Source organism: Diadema antillarum, unplaced genomic scaffold (genome assembly GCF_040938485.1).
Source record: "Diadema antillarum isolate AM-2024a unplaced genomic scaffold, OU_Dant_1.0 scf00000094, whole genome shotgun sequence".
In the NCBI taxonomy this organism is placed as follows: Eukaryota; Metazoa; Echinodermata; class Echinoidea; order Diadematoida; family Diadematidae; genus Diadema; species Diadema antillarum.
In genome coordinates this window covers 743,156-767,825 of record NW_027270983.1, presented here as the reverse complement: position 1 = coordinate 767,825, position 24,670 = coordinate 743,156, and the positions used below count along the sequence as shown (strand labels likewise).

General features: G+C 39.4%; 1 protein-coding gene across 1 annotated transcript in view; it reads right to left on the bottom strand.

The window, feature by feature from the left end:
• LOC139718429 (ATP-binding cassette sub-family A member 2-like) overlaps window positions 1-24,222 on the bottom strand; it is a 58,922-nt gene extending 34,700 nt beyond the window's left edge. The window contains exons 1-21 of the mRNA XM_071629901.1: window positions 23,723-24,222; window positions 23,176-23,353; window positions 22,323-22,451; window positions 20,025-20,289; window positions 18,514-18,793; window positions 17,868-17,982; window positions 16,966-17,156; window positions 16,348-16,501; window positions 15,501-15,705; window positions 14,105-14,278; window positions 13,848-13,912; window positions 12,934-13,043; window positions 12,267-12,398; window positions 11,830-11,910; window positions 10,809-11,005; window positions 9,498-9,716; window positions 8,386-8,676; window positions 7,868-7,958; window positions 6,936-7,201; window positions 6,175-6,432; window positions 5,414-5,743 (exon numbers count right to left, since the gene is read on the bottom strand). Of these exons, the coding sequence (XP_071486002.1) occupies window positions 5,414-5,743; window positions 6,175-6,432; window positions 6,936-7,201; window positions 7,868-7,958; window positions 8,386-8,676; window positions 9,498-9,716; window positions 10,809-11,005; window positions 11,830-11,910; window positions 12,267-12,398; window positions 12,934-13,043; window positions 13,848-13,912; window positions 14,105-14,278; window positions 15,501-15,705; window positions 16,348-16,501; window positions 16,966-17,156; window positions 17,868-17,982; window positions 18,514-18,793; window positions 20,025-20,289; window positions 22,323-22,451; window positions 23,176-23,353; window positions 23,723-24,222 (4,231 nt within the window). The remainder of the gene's footprint in view (window positions 1-5,413; window positions 5,744-6,174; window positions 6,433-6,935; window positions 7,202-7,867; window positions 7,959-8,385; window positions 8,677-9,497; window positions 9,717-10,808; window positions 11,006-11,829; window positions 11,911-12,266; window positions 12,399-12,933; window positions 13,044-13,847; window positions 13,913-14,104; window positions 14,279-15,500; window positions 15,706-16,347; window positions 16,502-16,965; window positions 17,157-17,867; window positions 17,983-18,513; window positions 18,794-20,024; window positions 20,290-22,322; window positions 22,452-23,175; window positions 23,354-23,722) is intronic.
• Window positions 24,223-24,670: the final 448 nt, after the last annotated feature.

Below are 24,670 nucleotides of genomic sequence, written 5' to 3'. Positions count from 1 at the left end.
TAATTGTATCATTGCACACACACAACACACACACACACACACACACAAAATAATTAAATTTCTTAAAATATCTCAAGTTTCAATTACCATAAAAACAAAGAAAAGGTCAGAGTTGAACATAATCTAGAGAAACGATAACAAAAATAGGATGTCTCTTGCCAACCATTGCATGGTAGCACAGAGAGAGAGAAAGAGAGAGGGAAGTTACACATTGTATAGTAATAACTCATTATTCGTAGCATTATTCAGATCATGTGCATCTACAAAGAGCAAAATAAAAGAGTGCTGTGATGGTGTAGTTCATCACATATCATCAGCAGACAGAAAAGACTGATTTTGTAGAGAAGACAAGGCAAAGCAGTCCCAGACACTAGCATTAGCATACGGTGCAATACCACATTGAAAGCCATCTGACATGCAGCTTTTCTACGTCAAGCATGGAATATTTTTGCACTACTGCATAGCGAACATACGGTGTGGGAAGAATCTCACTATTTACATTCATAAAACATATCACCTTTAGTAAGGCTTTCAACCACGTCGGTTGACATCGTCCTCAGATCTCATCGCTATACATTCCCATTGTCACACACAGTAACACCACACTACCCCGTCTATACTGAGTGCCAGCAACAGTCTAAAAAAAGTCTGCAAACTCTAGGTGAATGGCTAACTCAAGGTGAAACAACCAAAAAAAAAAATATTACAGCTGTGAAATAATTGAGTTTTTGACCTTCCAACTATATACATTTGTACATGCAGGTGATGCTTGATGAACATTTAGTAGTTCAAAAGCAATTAGTTTGTGACAGCTACTGTACTTAAGGTTTGTTTTGGGGGTTTTCTTCTGTCACATTCCCTCAATATCCAACAGCCTCATACAGGGTTGGTGTATTTTGTATGCAATAGATCACTGTCATACATATTTTGTAATCGTTCTGGTTTTGTTTCTTTGAATTAAACTCTTATTGAAAGGGAAAGCGATCAACACAATAAATTGTAAATTGTATTAACTTTTATCTTTTTGTAATTTTGTGCAATTCTTTCTCCTCTGAACAGTGTCACAACAACATCATAAACAATATAACAGTATTGAACATATACATGTACTATAATTTCTTGTGTATGCATATGCAAAATACAACATAGTATTTACTTTTTGAAACAAAGAAAGAAGGAAAAGGAAGGCTTTAAAGTGAAAAGAGTAAGAATTAAAAAACTTAATAAAAACTTACAATTTTGTAATGGTGCAAAAAAACAAAACAGTGCCACTAAAAGCAGTGAAGTCACAAGCTAGGCACAAGCAATTTTTTTTTTTTCATGCTGCTAGACAGCAAATACCTTGTTACCTTCTTTAGAATGCGCATTTCAAGCATACAATGCACTTAAAGCTTGAAGTGGAACACAAACTTCTGCTGCACATTCATCCCACTGTGGGCTTGTTTACAAGCATTGAAATACTCCATACATGTAGCATCACATGAATGAAACTCTAGCAAATAAAAACGACTTTAATGACCCTAGAAATTGTCTGCAGTGTCTTGCTGCTAACAAGTCTTGTTAAAGAGAGCGCAGTGATAATTTGTATCTACTGTTGAGGAAGAAACATCCTAGGCCCATGGCCCCAATTCAACTAAGTAGTACAATCTTGTCCATGGTTTAAACCATGGGCAAAGACCATGGGGCGCCAAATGTCGCATGGAATATTTTGTTACAAAATCAGTCATTTTGTAGTAATGAAATGAACATTTAGTCGACGAAATGATAATTTCGTTAACGAAATGGGCATTTTGTCGACGAAACGACTGATTTTGTAAGGAAATATTCTATGCGACACTTGGCGCCCCATGGTCTTTGTCCACGGTTTAAACCATGGACAAGATTGTACTACTTTCCTGAATTCAGGCCAATGAGCGCAGAGTACCAAAGTGTGATGTCATAGCCATTCATCGCCATGGAAACTGGTTCTAAACAACTTCACCTGGCCCAAGTGTTTTCTGCTTGCACCTGGTTCCATCATAATAACTGTGACATCGTCACAAAAGACTGTGACATCATCATTTTGGTACTCTATGATGTCATCATGAGCAGAACACACACCATTGTAGTATACTTAAGAGCTGAGGCTGCTACCTAGTGTCATTGCTTTACAACCAAACCCTTGGTATTCCAAATGTGAAAACATCAAGCTCCCTTCAACAGCAAAGAGGGTTATGTGAAAGCATCTGTTCTAAGTGCTTGAAAATGTCAAATCTAATACAAAAAATCCATGTACTCACTGTTATACCCATCTAGAGCAAGGGGAGAAAAAACATACATGCAATGGAATGCAATGGGAAACAAACAGGGAAAGGTTGTGAGGTTATTTGGGGAACGAAGCCGCAATCAAAATAATCAGAGGGTACATTCTTGGCTAAAGCACTGTTAACATATTTTACTACAGCATGGGACTTACGCTCGTAACATTGTGCAAGAATTGTTCTCATGCTTTGAAGTGTACACTGTACCATTGAAATAAATCACTGGTTGGCCATGGATTGCTAGCAAAATCACTTGAACATTACATTCACACCTTTTTTTTTTCCCAGTTTTGGATAAAAAAATAATAATAGTAGCAAAAAACACACAAACATTATTTTTTAGAGAAAGTCTAACAATAGAATCATCTGCAATGCCTTACACAAATATTACAAATTTAAAGGTGCATAGTCCCGGTAGTGTAGAGGGCGCTGTTGAATGAAAGTGCCGATCACCATTAGCAATGATACGAAGATTACCGAAGTTGAGCTGTCATTAAGAGTAAAGTGCGTATTTGTTGCTTAGTAACGTTGCCTTCGTTGTCTTCTCTGCGCATCGCGCAGTCTGTAGTAATGCCAGGGTGCGTGCATATGTGCTTCTTATTATGACATCACAAAAGAAGTTTGCTAAAGCTGTCATCCCTCTCAGCTGAATCAAGAGCCGAACTGTGATCGGACCACTGACTACAGTGGATCGGACTTCTTCGGACTCGGGGAAGTGGGCCAAAGCGTAAGCGCTATTAAAAGAGGAGTCGATAGCGTAGATCTCTATAGGAAACTTGCGCCGTGCGCCCGCGTACGCATTTGACTAAAACACCGGGACCATGCACCTTTAAATCCCTCCTTCCACATCTAAAAACAAAAAGTGACTAGACTGCAGCATACAGTCGACTTGGATCCTTCTGACTCTTGACATGATCTCTATATATCAGCCACATATTTGAACCCTTATTTACATTTTAAACAAAGCTCAATGAGCTTGACCTTTGACCTAAAAACAGACTTTTAGCCCTGCATGCTGCTGATACTTCTTGATCTCTATCCCTGAACCAAATCACATGGAGGATTTCCCATCTTACCTTTCTTCAAATTTATGACAGGGAAATCCAATTTTTATTTAAAAGTTGGTGACCTTAGACTTTGCTCTTTGACTTTACAACCCCATCATTTCATCTCAATAATCACCCATTCATCCCTATCCTTCATACCACATTATATTACTATTATTCTACTAGCTTAAGTTATGGCTTTGTACGATTTCTGGGCTTGGTGCAAATTCCTTACTTTGACCTTTCACCTTTACCCCTAAAATTTCATATTGTCTGGAAAATGTCATTTGGCAAAAAACTAATAAGCTTTGAGCTTTGATCTTTGAATAAACACTTTACCCTACAACTATTTTATAGTGCATCTATACCTTATGTTACAAGACCAAAACTATTCATTAAAAAGAAAAAAAAATGACTCAAACTTTCCCTAACTTTGTTCAAGAGATCTAAGGATGGATGAACCAGCAAGCTTGCATGAATAATAATAATTAAGGATTTGTTTCATCATGAGTGTCAAGAACATGAATGAATTAGGGGGGTTGTAGTGGAATTAAGGCTGAAGTCATTGACTGGTTAATGAAAGCTCTTGGAATTTCAAACACACATACATTATTACAAAGTGTACACATACTGAATATAATACAGTATACATACAATTCTTAGAAACAATAAATCTTTCTTGGAATTTCAAACACTTACACACAAACAAACACAATTACACACATTCATGTATGTAATGCATTTGTATATTCTTACATATCACTGAAAGAGATTATAATGGGATGCTACATAACTTTTTTTACCACTTGTCCAGTAGGGCAAGCAGATTTTCAAATTGTTGCAGAAAACTTCCCTGAACATGAATTTTACTTGCCCAAAAAGAAAGTCCAAAAATATAGGAAACTGACTTGTAAGTCTAGGGCTGAATAAAACACAGTCATATGAATAAATAGCACAAGTTGATTCGCACACTTAAACACATTGGAGCAACAAACAAGATTTGATCGAGTATTGGTGTTGCATTGCATTGCATTGGGACTTCTTCATGTAAGTGTGGGAAAGTTGCTCAAATGAAGTTAAAGTGCATTGCATCACTAATGAGTCCTTATCTTGGGCTTCTGCATAGTTGACTTCCTGGGTTTGTAGGGGGTATAAAGTGAAAAAAAGGTGGCTTTTTGCTTGCCCAATTCAGGCAGGCATTTTCTTCCCCGTTATTCCGAATCATTTGCCTGACTTTGATTGTCACTTGCCCAAGGCAATCGGGCAAGCACTTATGTAGCACCATGCTGTAACTTTAATCAAAGGCTTTCAGACATGCAGAATTATCTACAGTGTACAGAGTTAAATGCTGTTTTAATTCATAATCTACAAGTCTGTGTGTTTGATCAGTGGTATGCAGACATCTGGATTGAATGATTGCTGGATGGAATTTCTGTGTGCAGTACATATTCAAGTTAAGTGTGAATTAAGCGCCTTGCAGCAATTGTCTTCAATTTCCTTACTGTATTATTGATGTTTTTTGACAAAGCGTACAGTAAGGTAACAACAGTGAATGCAAGCAACGTGTTCAAACTATCAGCATTCCAATAAAGGAATGCCATTAATCTAACAACACTGCACCTGGTTAGCAGGAAAAACATATGCCATGAAGGCAAGATAATACCTTATTGCTGTGGGTTTGCATTACTGGCCTAGCTTCATCAAAAAAACACAATTCTAGACTACAAAAATATGGCCAATAAACAAATTAGTTCTGCAAGACTCATTTTCATAGAAACACTAAGTAGTCAAGAGGGCAATGAAAATGTAAGAAATATCTACAGTGACCCCTTTAATCAGTCATTTGATAGTGGTTAATTTCGAATTTCAACATAGAAATCTGAATGGAAATATTAATGAAATGATTACTGGAGACTCAAATCTACCCAAAAAAAAAGTATTATCTATCACAAACAGCCCGTAGGAATAGCTGTGGCTATGCAGCTTACTCATTTCAGGTCAGAAGATATCGTAACAGAGGGAAACACGTTGATTGCATATCCAAATCTTATCACAAATGTAACTTACCATCGATGATTTCTACATCCGTGCGAGCTTTGGAGCTGGGTGGAGTGGGCACGTAGTTGGACAAGGGTTGTCCCTTGCGGAAGGACTGCTTGCACATGGGGTCGTAGTACTGTGCCGTTAGGCCCACTGACCGAGTGTAGTTGGCTGACATGACCAGCTGGTCTAGGGTGCCATTGAAGGGAGTCTTCAGCACACAGCTGGCACCCACCCCGGCAGGGAAACGGAAGGTGTCGGCCAGCTGCTGGGGACCAGCGTCGCCACACTTGGAGTGGTAGATGCGGTAACTTCGGCGCTTGTTCAGTGCCTCGTCTGCGTAGGGAATGACATTGCCTGAGGGAAGAGGATTGAGAATAGAAAATTCTCTATGAGTAATGGTCTTGACAGGCATTCTTTCCCTTTTTGTGAAACCAACCAGCTTTATTTGAGTCCTATTTCATGACAGTTCAACAGTTAGATCTTATCAAACTAGTCTTCTGAAATGCGCTGTTTGATATCTTGCTCTGTGTGTTACTTACAAGTATGTCCTATTAGTAGACAGATAATTTCTCTTGTTCATATATTCAAACATCAAATAACATCAACCCTGGTTATATATGAATATACATTCCATTTAATTCTGATATTCACTCTGCCCAGCAAGAATCTCCTACATGCTGACACATATCATCAATGCCCTACTCCTTCTGTACAAGATATCACTATTTTGCTTTATTTTGACTGCAATGTTCTACTTCAACAAACTTATTCCATCAATCTCCTACCTTCTGGGTACTCAAATGGGTGGTACTGTGAGGGGGATAAAATGAGGGCTGGCAGGTCCCCAATGTGAGGTGCGGAGAGGGCCACGCTCATGGCAATGGTCACAAAGAAAGCCGGCAGGAGCAGCTGGGAGAAGAGGCCCTTCTGGTTGCGCTTGACGTGGTGCACCCGCTTCTTTAGGAGGGCCATAAAAGTGATGAGGTGGTGGAAGAACCCTGTGTACCTGGTGAAGATGATGTCATTGGCAAGATGGGCTGCATCTGGGAAGAAATGAATACAATGCACCGAGAGATTCCAATTCAATTCCATTGATACTTTATTTCCATTGAACAATGGGTAATACATAATGCAAAGTGTACATATGACAAATCATGTCATTTAAAAATTTGTATGGAGAACAAGAACATAAGGTACAATACAAAATATACATTGTTTGTACAACTGAATATGCTAAATGACGAAATTTGAAAATGTTATATTTAAATAGATGAAATATCCTACTTGACCACATTCTATGTCAGAGCTTAGGGTACTAAAAAACTGTATTCCTATAAACAGCCAGTTTTCCTAATTACTTTATGGTGGCTTGTTCTGAATAAAGTGGGCCAATTTCTATGTTATCACAAAGCTTAATATCTTGAAAATGCAGGTAAACAAAGAAAGATGGAAACTCTGATGTACGGCTTCTTTAACATGCTTGGGTAGTAACATGCCACATAACTGTAATAGCCAGGCGGATATAAGCTGAAACATCAAGACCTACTCTCATCCTGCGGGGATGTAGTTCTATGGTGTGCATCCCCTGTGACATCCAGGAGCGGGACGTCACCAGTACTCTCACTCTGCTTCTGGCCTTTCCTCCTCCTCCACAACCTGGTGAAAGCTCCCCTAGCTCCTCCACCACTACCACCACCGCTCCCCTCCTCTCCTTCGTTTCCTCCCACTGCATCTGTTTCAGATCCTTCTGTCTCCCCCAGGGCGGGGCTGCTCCTGGAGGGAGACTCCCCTGATGCCTGCAAATTCTGGTCCCTGGAAAAAAAAACAATTTGGAAGTCCAGCTTGATGACAACTGGGTCTCAGAATGTAAGTCGTTTTTTTTTTTATTTGTTGGTTGGTTGGTTGGTTGGTTGATTGTCGGTTGATCAATCGGTCATTCCATCCATCCATCCATCCATCCATCCATCCATTCATTCATTCATTCACTCACTCACTCATTCATTCATTCATTTGCTTGTTCGTCCATTTGTTTGTACATTCACCTGCATCAGCATTCTATTGCAGGATTTCTTTACCTGCATTCAACTGAAGCTCTATGCCACTGGGTGATAGTAAATTAGCATACATTTGTATAATAGAAGGGTCATGTAGGCTATAAAGTATGTGTACACGTCAATTCCATGGGGAATCTTATCAATTTAAAGAACCATTCTCGATAAGTGCATTGACCCCAGAGGGGGTCTTGCATTTATTGCTTAGCCTCTGCTTTCAAAAGACAATTATTTGACACATGGACTAGTCTCGTGTTATGAGTGCATGACGGTGTAATGCGTATGAGCCTGTGTGTGTGTGAGTACTCCTCTGAGTGTGTGTGTGTAGGTGTGAGTGCTTCATAAGGTATCAAAGCAAATCAAATAAGCACTTTCTCACTCTTTCACTCAACGGTACTTCACTTACACTAGCTGGCACATCACTCACCTTGAAACAGGGGATGAAGTACTGCTCTGTGTCTCATAGGATTCACCAAAGCTCCCTAATCCTGAGGATGAACTGGCTCTTGAGGGCACATCTAGAAACAAAGACACATGTATAGTGAGCCACAGGTTCACAGACAATGCCAAGATTCTTCAAACCAAAAGACCTCTTGGAAAAGCAACAAAAAAAAAATATATGACACTAAGAATGACAGACAAGTTGCACTTTTCTTGGGGAATTAGAAATTCATACTCATTTTTTGTATTGTTCAAAGACTGTAGAATTTACATGAATAATGTTCACATAAAATGAACTTTAAAACAAACTTCGTGCTTGATGGAAAATAAACTATTTATATGCTCACAAAAGTACTGTGCAAGAAAGATCAATCTGCAGGTATAAGTGCAAAGAAAAAAAAAGTGTTGATTTTGTTATGCCTTACGTCTAATAACACAAAAGTTTCCTTTCCAATATAGCTCATGCTGGAATTTTTTCCTTTCCCTTATTTGGAGTTACAGCACCTTGTTTATTGGCTCCAGTGTTTTCAGCCACTTTCAGAAAGACCTCTTCCAGTGTGGTGTCAGAGAGTCCGTAGCTAAGAATGTGCAGCTTCTCCTTCTTCTGCTCCACGGCAGTGAAGAGCTTGGGGAAGTAGCCGCAGGCGACGCCATCGAAGGGCAGCGTGTAGGACAGCTCCCTCAGTGACTGGCCTGAGAGATAGGCACCAGGAATCATGTCAGTGATGAACTGGGTCACTGTTCTCTCATCGCAGTGGGACCGGAAGGAGCTCGCTGCTGCTGAGGCTGAGTCATCTGGGGGGAGGGGAGGGAGGTGGGGGAGAGTAGGGGAGAGAGAAGAGGATGAATGCCTTGGATTTCAGTGACTTCCTCGTTGTGAGAGAATGTCATGTGGCACACTGGAAGAATGAGAAAATTCACATTTTATACCAGGAAAAATAACTTAAGGATGATCTATCATATGAAGTGTTCAAGGATTCATTTTGTGTACCATTCAAACAGTATCTGTGGTATATCATACTTTGTTTACAGAAGAAAGATAAGTCTTTGCATTGTATGTAAAAACACATGGTAAAGAGAGTAAAACTTATGTCAAGACATAAAAAAAACATTCAGAATAAAACCATGAAGAAGTCACAAACAAGAGAGCAAACCTCGCTCCACTGCATGATCTCCCATTTCTACACTCACAATTAGAGATAACAAGATCATACTTGTAAATCATATAAACTTCTCTGAATATAATCATATAAACTTCTCTGAAATCATATAAACTTCTCTGAATATGTCAATGTGTTTTGCCTAAGTTACATTTGAGTTTAAAAACAATTGGTGTGATTTGCACATAAGAGTAACACTCTGTTGGACTTCAAACAGAGACTGTGCATGCAAAAGTGAGAAAAAGAACAGCACATAGAACAACTTCACATAGTCAAGTATGAAAATCAGTCATCCTGTTCGTACAAAACTTCATTCATGAGTTGATGTAAAAACACATTCACAATGCCATTGGGAGGGAAATTAGAAGTATGATAAATGAAGTTTTAAAGCACTGTTTGGTCTCCTGGCTATACACAATGTCCATGGTATTTTGAAATTTGTGATGATGAACTCACCACCTATGCTACTGCTGCTGCTGCCAGCATCAAAGCTGCCCTGGCTGGGCAGTCCAGCAGGTTTCTTGACCAGGGTCAAGTGGTAGCCGTCTCCAAAGGTGGTTTTGAGGAAGAGGGAGGAGCCAGCACACTTGACTTGGCCGTGGGAGACGATAGCGATGCGGTCACCCAGGAAATCTGCCTCATCCATGTGGTGGGTTGAGAGTAGAATGGTACGACCTGGACAAGCCAAGAGGATGTTGGAGAATTGATTTTGAATTAAATTACTTCAAGGGAAATGCTGAATATGATGACAACAATAATGAAACAGCACTTATATATAGCGCCATTTATCTGTAGAAACATTCAAAGGCGCCCAGCTCCTGCAATGTGTCACACATCAGTCACAAAGTTGCTGGAAAAAATAGGTCTTTAGTTAAGAGTGGAAGGTATTGACACTGTTACAATTCCAAAATGGGATTGGTAAGCATTGCACATTGGTAAGCATATTGGTAATTGGAATACTTGTATAAAGCAAGCAACCACAGGACTGATGGTTTTGTTTCCTCTTCAAAGGACAAAGAAATGAGGATAGATTGCCTTGCCAAGGGACACAACTGCTGCAGCAAGGGGAATCGAACCTGGCACATCACGATTGCTACAATGTAATTCATGGTCTCATCCACTGACCTACAACATATTACAGCTCCACATCTTGTTTGTCACATGCATTATATTTTACAGTCATTGACAAAATGATCCATATAATTGCCACATGCAAGAAGCTTGCAATGTAGCACTCGTGTAATTTCATTCACAATTACCAGAAGGGATATTCATAATATCTGCTTTACATCTTTGAAATAAACAATACAGTTCGACCTCAATTATCCGGCCATGTCGGGACCGGCGCTCATCCGGATAAGCGAATTGGCCGGATATGGGAGACACAATGTTAATGTATATTCTTTAGCTTTCTCAATGACCGATCACGATATGGCCTCGAATGCGCCGTGATTTACTTACAAGTTTTCCATCCATGTTCTTATGGTGAATTTATAGATCATGACTGCTCACTTTTACAATGATAATGTGGTGTGAATTTATGTTATTTCTATCGGGAATATTGTAGGTAAATCGTGTGAGTTTTGTAGAAATTTTAATTGTTTTTTCTCAATTTTTGGATGAAATAAAAAGTCCTTCACTGCGTGAACGCGTCCGGATAATAGAGATTTCCGGATAAAAGGAGGCCCGAAAATCAAGGTCGAACTGTATCAGATTGCATTCATTACAAAATCATATTTCATCCAGATCCTTGGTCAGCAATCTCACCATGTTTGTACTTGAGCAAGAGATCCCAGATGGCCCGTCTAGCACACGGGTCCACTCCCGCCGTGGGCTCGTCCAGAATGACAGTGCGACAGCCACCAATGAAGGCGATGGCGACCGACAGACGACGCTTCATGCCCCCAGAGAGGCGCTCCACTGGAGTCTTTCGCTTGTTGTCTAGGCCAATGTCTCCAATGAGTCTACAACAAACGTTAGTAAGTGTTGTAACTCTTGTCTTTGCTGTCTATCATGTTTGACATTTCACACATAAGCTCTATATCTCGGCAGAAACAAGCTTTCAATGGACACACAGCACATTGAATTGTACTGAATGGGAAAACACACACACGATACATATTTTGATAATAGTGGATGTCATTACACCCAATGAACTTTCTGTTCTTTCATTGTCAGTGAGTGGGATGAATTTGCAGAGTATACATTGGAGGTAGGTACATGTATGCTTGGTCACTGCTACTCATTAATGAGACACAGTAATCTGCCAGAAACTAATTTACTTAGAATAACACAGGTATTAAAAGTGACTGCACTGTGATAACTCCATAAAAGAATCAAACGAAAACTGAAACTGATGTAATTTTCTGTTTAATCTGGCATTGGCTATTCATTTCATAATTTTCATGTCAAGGTTTAATCTATAATTTGCTCTTCGATATACCATGGACCAATTCCTGTTTGACCTACATGTACATTATAATGAATGTATGTATGAACTGCAAAAAGTTCTGGGGAGTATCACTTTCAATCCAGAGGTTCCCTCAGAAACATCACAATAACTGTGTAACTGGTTGTCTTTCTTTTGTCTTTAAAAAGAAAAGAAAAAAAAAACAAACCCAGGTGTATAAAATGGGTATCTGGAAACACAGGGGTAGTAATAATGGCAGGGCCCTCTGGTAGAGAAGTGGCAACACTGAAGAGGCTACCCTGGATTAATATGATCTCATTATTATTATTATATATTTGTTTTAAATCTATCAAGGGGAAGTATCATTGGCAGGCTTACTTGTTAGTCTCCTCTTTGATCTGCCATTTGGGCTTGCCTTTGAGCTGTGCATAGAACCAGATGTGGTCTTCTACACTCAGTCTGTGGACAGATAAACATAGTGAACAGGTGAGTGGAATGTTTATGGGCCTCAACAAGTGCTTTCCATTGCCTATCAGCCATCTTTAACAGATATGTCATAAGAACACATACATTGGGTACATCAGCAACACATACCACACAACCTGCAGGACTATAATGGTAATTGGAGATTATCTACCCAGAGGAGTTACAGAGAGCATGGCTCGATGCATTAAAGTAAAACGACAGAAGATTAGACAAAGCAGGTGCAGATTTCACATTCTTATCAAAATGGACAAACTTTTCTCTAGTTTATGAATACATGGGCTGATGCAAAATTTATAGTTAACAGCCATTTAAACAAGACTGTCACTCACTTGTCAAAGAGGGCGTTGTGCTGTGGACACATGCCCAAGCTCTTTCTGATGGTGGTCATATCGGTGCGGATGTCATGGCCGTAGATCTTTGCTGTTCCCGATGTTGGGGGTATCAGGCCAGTGAGAATGGACCTTTGCAACAGAAAAGAGAGTCAACAAAAATTCATGTAAATAATAGAACACTCAGAAAGTCTTCCATCTTTTCCCTTTCCTTCACAAAAAAAACAAACAAACAAAACAAAACAAAATACACACATTTTATTCAGATATAATAGTCTATCTAAAAGTAACATACAATGTGCAGGAAATTGCTCAAATTATTGATTCTGGAATGGAGTTATTTTTGATACATGTAGAAAAAATAGAAATTGCTCTCTTTCTATTAGCTAAAGAAATATGCACACATAGTTCCTACAATCATAACTGAATATTTGTAAAATAACATTGAACTTTCTAGGACATTCAGGAGATTGAAGTGTCTTCAAGCTTTTAACACCAGAACATTCTACAAGTTTAAAATTCAAAGTCTTCATGCACTCAAAAGTGATGGGCTACTTAGAAAAGCCCTCTATTTTTGTTGACTTCTGTGAAGTGTTACTTTTTCGATGAGTAAACTTAATACTAATTGGTGTCTGATTTTATATGTAGTCAACAGATATCTACTCACATTGTAGTTGTTTTGCCTGCCCCGTTGTGACCAAGGAAGGATGTGATCTGGTCTTGATATAAATTCAGACATAGGTTGTTCACAGCCAGCTTCTTCCCTGTGCTGTAAACCTGATCACAACCACACAGAGATATCATATTTGTCAGATACATCCTGCCACATAGAAGTCAGAGTACATACATACAACAAGCAGGGATTGACATACTATCTGTAGTGGCGACCTGATGGCCATACTGATGTTGGACCATTAAATTTAAAAAAAAAACATCTTTTGGTGGCTCAATCGGGCACTTACAACTAAACTGATTGTCATGTTTCTGTTCATATTGGGCATCGCATTTCTTTTTCAGGCCATCACAATTTCATATTCAAAGATTTCAGTGGCCCAAATAGTCCACAAAAAATAAAAAATAAGAAATAAGTGTCAAGCCCTGCAATTAATCTTGTATGTGTTTCACTTCATGTAGTACAGAGCTTCATATAGAGCTTGCTATACATCACAAAGTATAAGATGAGTCTCTTGTATGTAATACGAGGCTATCACAATTCTTTCTCTCTGTCAAGGTGATTTAACTTACATTACATTCTTTCTCTTGCCTACACTCATTTATGGGAGAGACTGTCTTGTGTAGAGGGCCAAAGTAAGCTGACACTTGACAAATCATATCTACTCATTTCATTTCATAGCCCCGAAGTTGATTCTAGTGAGCAACAAGCACAAAGTGTGTGAGAATGTGACACAGGAATGAGTGATGTTGGAATAGCACATTCATCCTGTCTAAATCTTTCTGGGATTCATTAAGAAATCTCTCCCACCTTTCACTGCCTAAATCTGAATAATGTCTGACACAACTGATCATCATCCAAATAGGAAGCAGCTCTTTGTGATACACAAAGCATACAATGTCACATACCTTTGTCAGGTTCTCGATGGTTACACCAAGTTCTAGATCAACAGGTTCAGGTTCAAAATCAGGTTCTGTGGATAAAGAAAGACACATCCATACAGTAGCTTATCATCACGCAAAGAAAGCAGCAATAACAAAACATTACATTACTTCCACACAAATGGACATACCTTCAATTTTTGCTATCCACTCCGTAGAGGTGTTGAGTTAATATATGAAACCATGCAAGAAATTAAAGTTCCCATCTGTTGAGACAAACTTACCATCATCAGAGTTAGACATGGCGATGGCTTGATCATCTTCTGTTACAGAGATATGAGAGTATCTCTTGGGTTTCCAGAAGGATTTGGACATGATGCTTCCCTTGAAGCAGTTGGGACCAAACCAGTAGGAGGGCTGGACGGGGAAGTACCATGGCCTGGGAAGCCCATATGCACCTACACACAATTGGAAAATGTTGCATGTGAGCAAATTATGAAAACTAAAGGGAGAAGCACTACCAGTATCTATATCTTTGCACACTCTTGCTGGGTATGTGTGCGACGTATCATGAAAATAATCAAATAATATATTTCATGCAATATTCAGACTGATTTACTCTTTTTATAATAATAATTTTGATGCACTATTGAAAAAAACAAACTTTAGTGTATTTCTCACAAGGAAAAAAAAAACTTTAAAAATACATATGTGACCCTGCACCACAAAACGCACAAAAAGTCACCAGACATGGATTTTTAGTTAAGGGCATATTCTGAAAGAGTAGACTCTAAGCTTTAAAATGATGTATAACTCAATTCAAATGGATTCTCTTAACCTACAGTGTATATAAATATTGGAAAGAAAGCACACACTCAGGATAAGTGTGAACTGAGAAAAGAGGCTCTGAAGTACAATGTGTATTCAAGCGCATAATCTTTACCAAGCCGTGCTGCCTGTGCAATGAATGGGACAAAAAAAGGCAGTAAACCACCGGAGTAACAACAATAAAGGGATTATCAAATTGAACTGAAATTACGCAAGCCTTATTAACACACTCTGTCCATAATTAATGCCAACTTTCAAAGCAGTAGCGTCATCCTTTCAAAAGTTATTAGAATTGAAAGTGAAGAGTGTGTACATGGTTTCTCAGAAATGAAAATTGGACTCTGAAGACACATCTAATCACAGTATTCTACCAAAAATGTTCAAGATAAACTGCTAAAAACGGTAATTTTGTCGACGAAATGACCAATTTCGTAACGAAATATTACGGGCAACACTTGGCGCTCCATGGTTTTTGTCCATGGTTTAAACCATGGTTTCATTTGTACCACCTTCGTGAATTCGGGCCTATGTGTCCATACTCTAAGTAGTTACATGAAATGTTTCCAATCAATATTCAGATTATTCCTCCAAGGTTGATGAACTACAAATGTCAGCCACCAACTCGGGTGGAACAATGTGCCCCAGTCTGACTGGAAGGGCATAGTGTCAAAATAAAGATTAAGGGGATTAGATAATCTTTATGTATTGCCGATTAGTTTCCAAACACTGGTACTAATTGGTGCAGAAAGCAATCCTGCTGATGTGTCAAATGGTGTAAAAGCACAGTACGGGGTTAATAAATCTCCTCATGAAGAGGATAGCACAGAGAAAGCATCAACGAGAGGTAGTCACCTGGATGTACGCCCTCAATGTACCATGTGAGGAGCAGGTAGAGGACACAGTCTACAATGAGCATCACAAACACCTGCTTCAGGTTGAAGTCATCGTGCTCTACCGGACTGAGATGTAGGGTGTGCCACTGCACCCCAACGCCCCCAATCTCATAGAGGGCAAAGTATCGGGCACCAAGACCAAAAGCAGTGGTACAGGAGAGGGACTGAGGGGAAAAATGAGACACAAAAGATTGCAAGTATCCACAACTTCTCATGACAGTCGACAAGGCTGTGAAATGTAATGTTATGTGGCTTGAATGTTCAGGCATGGCATACACAGCATATAAGTATGAACAGCAACATCTGCATGCAACTTGTAAAAGACTTTTTTCTTTTTTTTTAAACAAAATGAACGCCCTGTTTAATCATCATGATGGAAAATGTCCTCTTTTTTTTCAGCACATCAAGGCCTTTGTATGATATCAAGCATTTCAATAGCATAACGCATCATCACGATTATTCATCACTATCATTTATCACTTGTAAATATGTACACAAACATTCACATATATTCCTGACTGTATATCTAAACTGTCCCACATCTCATTGCCTCTCTGTACAGTCCTAAACCTGTGCATCTTATTGCAACATGAATGCAATCTCACCATGTGATCTACTTCAAATACATGAAATGAATCACTGCTATTTATTTATATTGATTTAAAGATTTAAAAAATCACAGTTAACCCTTTCAGTGGCAATGACTCAAATAGGCACAAGTTTCACACACAAAACTACAGACAGGTAATTAATGTGGGATGCAGAGGGTTAGGAAGAGGAGGAGGAGGGGAATTGATGAGACTTACAGCCAGAGACTTGACGGAGGATGAGATGGTGGTATAGGCCCACGTCTCCTCTCTGATCTGGATGTAGATGCAGGGCACAAAGCTGGTGAAGTACATGATACCTGCACAGGCTGCAGCCACCTTGGCCTTGGAGAAGAGAGCACTCACCAGGAAACTGAGTGGACAAAGAAGACGGGAAGGAAGAGAAGTGATGTGAAGTCACTTCGGAATTAACCCAACAATCTTCAAACCCTTCACTCATCATTTCACAATGAAATGATGAATTATAACTCGGAGCTTTCAAGAAGGGATGTATTCACTTCAAATGTTGTTGTTCCTTTTTCTGGGAGACAAGTAGGATTTGTCTTCTACAAGTCCAAAGGCGCTCATTATGAAATGGAGCAAAGTGATCGATGCATTAACTAATCTTTTACTTTCACATAAGAATATATTACACACATATACATGTAACAAAACAAAAATGCAGAAAGTGTCACAAATTATTATATAATTGTTAACACAATTTTTGTGAATGCAATGATAATTAAAATTGATTCAATTGTAAAGCAATGCCATACAGAGAATCAAATCAAATCAAATCAAATCAAATCAAATCAAATCAAATCAATCTAATCTCACCTGAAGCTGATGACGCAAACAGAGAAGATAGTGAGGAAAAGCCAAACGATGACAGGGTTACTGTTGGCCAGCACCTTGCCTGCAATCAGCATGGCTGTGAGGGCGCCAGTCGTCACTGAGAGCTGAAGGAAGCTGGTGATGAACCAGGCTACCCAGTGCACTGCATTGCTTAGTCCCATCATCTTCATTACCTGCATGGCCAGATTCACATCAATGTCTCTCATTCGATACAGGAAATCAGGCATGAAAAAATCTATCACATCTACTTAGCACAATAACTTACTCCAGTGTACATCCTCTGTGAAGAGGTAATTACCCTTTGTACGCTGAACAAAATGCTGACTTTGCACACCCCGTCATTACTTGAATGCTCAAATAATATATACAGATTAATGAATCATTCTGATTATTGTGCACTGAATAATTAACACTAAACCACATTCAAAGGAAAAAATTGTAACAAAACAGGCATCTTGGACAATAATTACATGTAATTGTTTCTGAGTTCCAGTATATTTTTCTCCACATCGTCATATAAAATTATTGTCAAAATTATTTTGGCAGGTAGAGTAAACATAAAAATTGACAAAATGAATTACTTTCATAAAATGCAATATTGACAAGAAAGGATAAATCTGACATCAAACACCAGAAAATTATTAGAAGCATACATGTAGTTTCTACAATCTGTATAGGAACTACATGTGTATTAGTGCGAATAAAGAAGTCTTGACATAATTCATAGACTTACTGCTATGACACAGAGTTTATGAACTGCATATCATTCTTCAGCATAGGTGAGAAGACAACAAAATATTATGAACAAGAATTGGTACATGGTTAACTCTCAGCAACAAAGGAAAATAAATAAAACAAAACAAAAAATCTCTGAGCACACATACCTCCTTGAGACGCAGCTCCTTCTCGTAGACAATACTCTGGGTCAGCATGGCTACAGAGTACACCCAGGAGATGACCATGACCATTGGCATGACTTGCTCTATGGTGAACGGGAACCTTGACAGAGGAAGAGTTAATATGGCCATTATTAGACAGGCCCAACCACATCTCAACATCATATTGCTAAAACATGGTGCACAAGAAGAGTTTGATGGCAAAACAACTTAACTCCATTCTTGTTTGTTTGAGATATTTACAATTAAAGCTGCTAAAAAACAAAGAAAATTTTAATAATTGGGATGGGGGGATTTTTTTTTTCATAACTTCAAGAATATTCCTTGTTATATTACAAGTGAGGTACGTTGTATCACTGTAAACATTTTATTTTGACTTCCCTGATGACAAACTTAATTTTAAATGCTTAAAAATAGCACTTAGCCTGCCTGTTTTGCGATCAAACTTCACATATTGCATATCACCGACTTACAGCTCAAAATCCTAGTAGAGAATCTGTCATAACTGCTCCATATTGTTGCTTGCAAGTTAACCAGTAATGAGTTTCAAAGGCCTAAATCAGCAATTCCCAGAATCTCTTTGGAGCAAGTCCTTGCAATTATTGATAAGATAGTCCATTGATTTTATACTCACATGTCAGAGACATAGCAAGGATAAGGAAACTCCTGTGAGTAGCTGCCTGGCTCAATGACGGTCCGCCCCACCCTCTTATCAATGAGCGCACGGTCAATGATGTCCTGTACCCAGACAAAGCCATAGGTATAGTAACCAAGGATACGGTGGTGGTTGGCCCCGGGCCGCCAGAATCGTCGGCGCACCAGGTCAGTCCTGTCGGTGAAGGAGGAGTTCTGGCGGATCTTGTAGACAGTATGGGATGGGAGATTACCATTCTCATCTGTCTGGAATGCGACACCTGTGAGAAAACAGACCAGAATACAAAGGTTGGTAACACAGGAGGCAACTGCCCAAGTATTTTTCCAGATCATCTTTACTTTACCTTTCTCCTTCTCCCATTGTTTGATATATGAAAATGTCATCTCATCCACACTGCCTTGCAATACAGGATAAGACAGATACAAAAGGTTTGATGACCCCAAAGTGTAGGTATAGGGGCAAATGTCATCAATCAGAGTAGCTGGCATGTCACATCTTGTATATTTGACCAAAAGGCTTGATGATAGGAGGCTTCAAACTACATGTATTCAGTCAGTCAAAGGTGCATGCACAAAATGTCTTGATGGAGTTGCATGTATTACTGAAAACTTGGACTAACAAGAGTAAAAATGCATGTAATTCAAAGAATATATTAAGAGATATCACTTAAAGTTTGTAGTAATTCAAAAAACTATAAAAGAGCAAAAGTGACAGAAAACGGCCTAGCACAAAAGTTATTTGTGTAAGTTTCCTCTTTTACAGTATATAACTGAAGGCAAATTTGATAATGTAGAATGCATTGCCAGGTAGACTTATATTGTCACATTGCTTCATCTATTTCCATCACTGGTTATTATAATCAAAACCTGCAAGTTCTTGACGTTCCATAGACCTGTTTCATAGAGAGATTAGCAAACATGACAAGCTGGAATGATTGTTTTGTAGCTTCAATGGTAGCAGCAAAGATCAAGTAACTAGCCTCAGGCATCAGGCCGTTGCTAAGGTAACTGCAGCAATGACTGCAGTTCACAACAAAATGCAATCAATTTTACAGCGTAAGCCTCAAGGGCCCATATCATATATCATAACATATTCCACTTCCCTACAGATGCTATAAAAGGGGGGGGGGGGGGTGACCACAATATAACACTGTATACGAACAGGATTATTTTGTCATATGAAAACCCCCTTACACAGAGACCATTTTCCCTGTCAACAGCCAGAAACAACCCACTAGCCTCTGACATTACGTTGACGCTTTTGGTACATGAAACTGCAACGACTGCAATAAACCAAATGCAATCAATTTTACAGCATGAGCCCCATGGTTCATATCATGTAATACAATTTCACTTCTCTGCAGATCTGTAAATGAGAGGGGGAACATCTAGAATCAACTATGTTTCTAACACTGTTTACAGGCAGGATTATTTCGCAATGTGAATGCCCTCGAGATCAGAGATCATAATGAAACAAGTCAGGTGGCTCACTTGCAAACACTGTCCTCCCGTCAGCCGGTGACTGCTCCAGGGCGTACTTCACCATAGTCTCCTCATCTGGGAAACCCATAAAGAAGTCCCATTGGATGGGTCTAGTAAGTTCCAGCCAGGCGCAGGCAGCGTTGTCGATGACGTCGAGGTGATTGCGTATGTAGGGCACAGAGACGAGGGAGCTGTTGGTGATGAAGGCCTGGAGGTCAGGACTCAAGCTGGAGTTGCTCAGGAATTCTGGATGTTCACTCAGCTCCTCTTCCATCTACAGTATAGGCAAGAAAAGATATGATAACACTGCAAACTGGCACTGGTCCGACGGTCCCTGACCAGTAGAAATCACTGTTGGATCAGTAACTTTTTCAGGAATGGACCAGTAAAACATGGAAAGCCTGGGTACTTACTGGTCCGACGGACAGGTCAGACCAGTAGAAAATATGGGTTAGTGTGCAGCCCTGGATATGGTTTGTTATTCACTCCTCACACATATCAGTCTCTGACATTTCTTCCACATAACATACACAAACAGTGCATAATCTTGAATCCACTTTACTATATCATATTTGTACGCACAACAGATGCATACAATGTACAATGTAGCTCAAGTGCAATATAATTTTACCTCAGCCAAAACAGAATAGCCCAAGGGCTAATTATGCATTAAGAGTGCATATACATGTAGGCTAGAAAAGTGGGAGAATGAGCTTTTACCATTTGTTATAGAAAATGAAGGGTATTTACAACTTTGATTTGTCTAGGCTTGATGTGGATACTTAAAGGGTGTGTACAGTGTGTACAGGTCGAGGTGAGGATTTAGCTTTTAACGTTTTGCCAGATATTTAGAAACCACTCTATGACATGTCAAAGAGCATGCAATTCTAAGGGGTATCAAAAGTTTATTTGACGAAAATCGGTTTTGAAATGGCTGAGATATCCAAAAACAAGGTGAAACAAAGAGATCCGAATAAAGTTGTGGCCTGTCGCCTTTTATCATTATCACTTTTTTGGATATCTCAGCCATTTGAAAACCAATTTTCATCAAATAAACATTGAATCCTTTTTAAAATTACATGCTCTTTCATATTTCATAAGAGGTTTCTCATTATCTCACTTAAGAATGTTCAAACCATGAATCCCCACCTCACCCAGTACTGTACAGTCCCTTTAACAACCATATGTGGGATATCAAATAAACTGATAGTGCATCATCAACCTGCATTATAAAATGAGCTTTAGAATCTCTGCAATCTGATTGGTCAATTGTCATGCATTGATTTTTACTGAGCCATGCGTCCGGCAAAATCCGAATGCATGGCCATGCATCCGGTAAAATCCGAATGCATGGCTCAAGTCTTGTATAGCGTAGTAGGTTTACCGGATGCATGATGGGGAAAATGGTTGTATTTCATGAATTTACGGGCCCATTTTATAACACAACTGATGCACATGCCAATTTCGTGGATCAATGAGAATTGGATGCTCCTGTTTAACTTTGGAACAGTCTTAAACCCACTCGCTGCGCTCGTGGGTTTAAACAGCTCCAAAGTTAAACTCGTGCATCCAGTTCTCACCGATCCACTCTGTTCTGTGCATCATTTGTATACTATTCAATGCCATAGATAAATCACATCAGCTCAGGATCTGTTCCTTAACCAATGATTAAAGCCATTGTGTGCAAATGGAAAGAAAAAAAGAGATTGCAAAATGAAACCAAGCATTTAGAGCACAACTGAAACAATGCTCAAACACATTTGATTCTGGAACCTTGCCAAGGTCTTTTTATGTACATCACAGTCTTGTTTGTTTTGTTTTGTTTTGTTTTTTCTTTCTTTCTCTACCACTCCATCTGGACTCCTCAACTATGAGTATGTGCTAGGGAGCTACACACAGACAGATCTTAAAGGTCCAGTTTACATTTGGGAGCAGTGATTTTAACATTTTTCAAGATATCACATTTGATGCATATGTGTAGGTCTGTTGTATCACAAAACATCCTACCATATAAAATTTTCGCAATAAAGCCTAAAATATAAGGAGATAGCTGTATTTTTCTTAATAAACCATAACTGTAGACGGTTTAGTCTGGAAACATTTTTATTATAACTCTTGTTCACATTTTGTGTATTCAACAACACTTAACATCGATAATACGTATTCAAATTTTTACAGTGGTTGTTTCTATCCCTAACCCACGTTTTAGAACTATTTTAAAGCACCAATGCTGGGCTTTTGTTTCATCTGCAAATGGTAAATTATGCCTTTAATTGCGGAGTGCTTTTTGACTCCAGGACAACTTGCCTTGCCCAGGAACTCCAGAGCCTGCTGGGTAGTGTTCTTCTCTAGGTACTCCCTGATGGTATGGGAGACGTTCAACCACACTTCAGCACTGTGGGAGATGTTCTTGGCCAGGTAGATGAAATCACTCGCCTAACAAGGAAAACAAACCGAAAATAAAGGGAAGGGAAAAATATGGGAAAACTGTCGACTGATCAACATTCACACTTTGTGTGATTTGAAGTGATTTTATTGTCTCTGTCACACAACCTGGCAATCAGCAGGTTGAAAATAAACTTATTTATAATATCCTACATTTTAATACCCTTCAGAATGCTTGCAATCTTTCAAACATGAAAAACAAAAAAAAAACCTCGTGGTACCATATTTAATGTGCTTTTATACATATATGTAACTGAGAGATCAAGCTGTATGACTGCATAAACATGTAAAAGACAACATAATCTTTGCATTTACAAGATAACATAAAAATAGCACTTGATGGCAATAGCTCCTTTTTTAAACCCCTCATAATTCTAATAAAATTCACTCCAACACTCTGATATTTGTTCTGCCAATATCGTGTATTTTTATTTTGGTATTGCTTCAAAAATGTTGACAAAAAGAGAGGAAGTATAACTTCTGATGCTCTATGATTTATGCGACTTCATCGGATGTTTCCTAGCTGTCATAGGAATGCAACATTTGATATCCACGTCATACATCTCAGTGCTTTGTCAGTGCCATAAGCTGAGCATTTCCATTTTCTTTAGAATTTCTGAATTTTCTCTAGAATGCCGCTACTAGTTCCTGCACATCTACACGAGGCAATGCTCCAAATCAAGTATGGAGGCCGACTGCATGACATATGGCTTACTTTGTCTATGAGATCCCGCACATCTGGTGTGTTGGGGGAGTAGAGGATCGTTGGTCGGCTGAACAACACATGGAGGAGCAGGCCAAGACTCTTCTTCTGGACACGAGTCAGCTTCAGTCCCCGAATGTCCCCCTTGGCTAGCAGTGCTTCGTTCACCCTTGGCTGCACCCCACACACACTGAAGTTCCAGGGATACAAAAAAGGTTGAAGAAAATGAAAATGCATAAACTTGGATAGAAAGAGCAAATGGCTACTAAAAGTCTTGCAAATATCATGCAGAAGCTGAAAATATATACAGCGCTACATTGAAATGAATTGCATAATCATCCAAATCTGAAAATCACAGAAAAGAAAATATATCTTTCCACTGAAAGCTCAATGTCAGAAAATTATCCACATACAGTGTAGGTTACCTCCTATCCTGGACATTGGCATTTCTTTCTTTTTTTTCAAATTAAGATAAAGAACACATAAGCCCAACAAACGGAAAAATTGTTTTTCTGAAGATAAAAAAACATGCAAAACAAGTATTAAAACAAAAACAAACCTGTACTGCATCTTGGCCCAGAGGCGGTAGAGCTGCGCCACTTTTTCTTTCTGCTCCTCACTCTTGGTTTTGGGTTTGACATTGGGCTTGGGCTTGGGCTTGGGTTTGTTGATGGGTGTGGTGAAAAGGGGCGTGGGGGTGGTTGAAGGAACCTTGGTGGAAGTCACGTTGAACCACGAGGCGTTCCAACTCAAAGATGCATTGGTGAAGTTTGTCAGAAAATCGTGGCCAAGTGTCGTGACAGATGGCTGGGTGCTTGTGTCCATGGACTGAGAGGTATTCCCAGAGAAGGGGGAGCCAGGGCGTGAGTCGAGGGTGGGGCCATCCGATGTGGATGAGGGGGAAGAGGAGGGCGTGGTTGCAGAAGGGGTGGTTGGCGCCTCTGTTGGGGGAGGCACTGTGGTGGGGGCTGGACAGGCATCTCCTGGAAGCTTCAGCGCAAATTCGTAAACATCCTGCAGGGTCTGCTGAAAGCGAGCAAACTTTTGGACCTGTGTCATACAGAGAAAAAAAATAATACTAATTATCTGCATTCCAATAGTCAGCACACTACCAGCACACTCATCATAGTTGTTTGTTTTGTATTCATCTTGTGATTAAAACCAAGGCGATATATTGAATATTTTTCATCCAATGACACAAAGAGCTTCAGTAACAGTAGCCAATCTTCATCTCCAACCCCAACCCCCCCCCCCTCCACCCCCTTCAAAAAAGAGAGACTCATCAGTCTAGCCTTCCCCTGAGCAGTACACTTTATTATGTGTGTATAATGCTACTGTTGGTGTTACTTCCATTCCAACACTTCCTGAGCTAAGACCATCAAGGAGAAATCAAACTATAACTCTGCTTTCCGCCTTGATAAAAATAATATAAGAATAATGAATCAATGCATTGCGAGATTCAGCAAGACAGTTTCTGCATGCTCCTTGAGGATTTCATGCTTTGGCT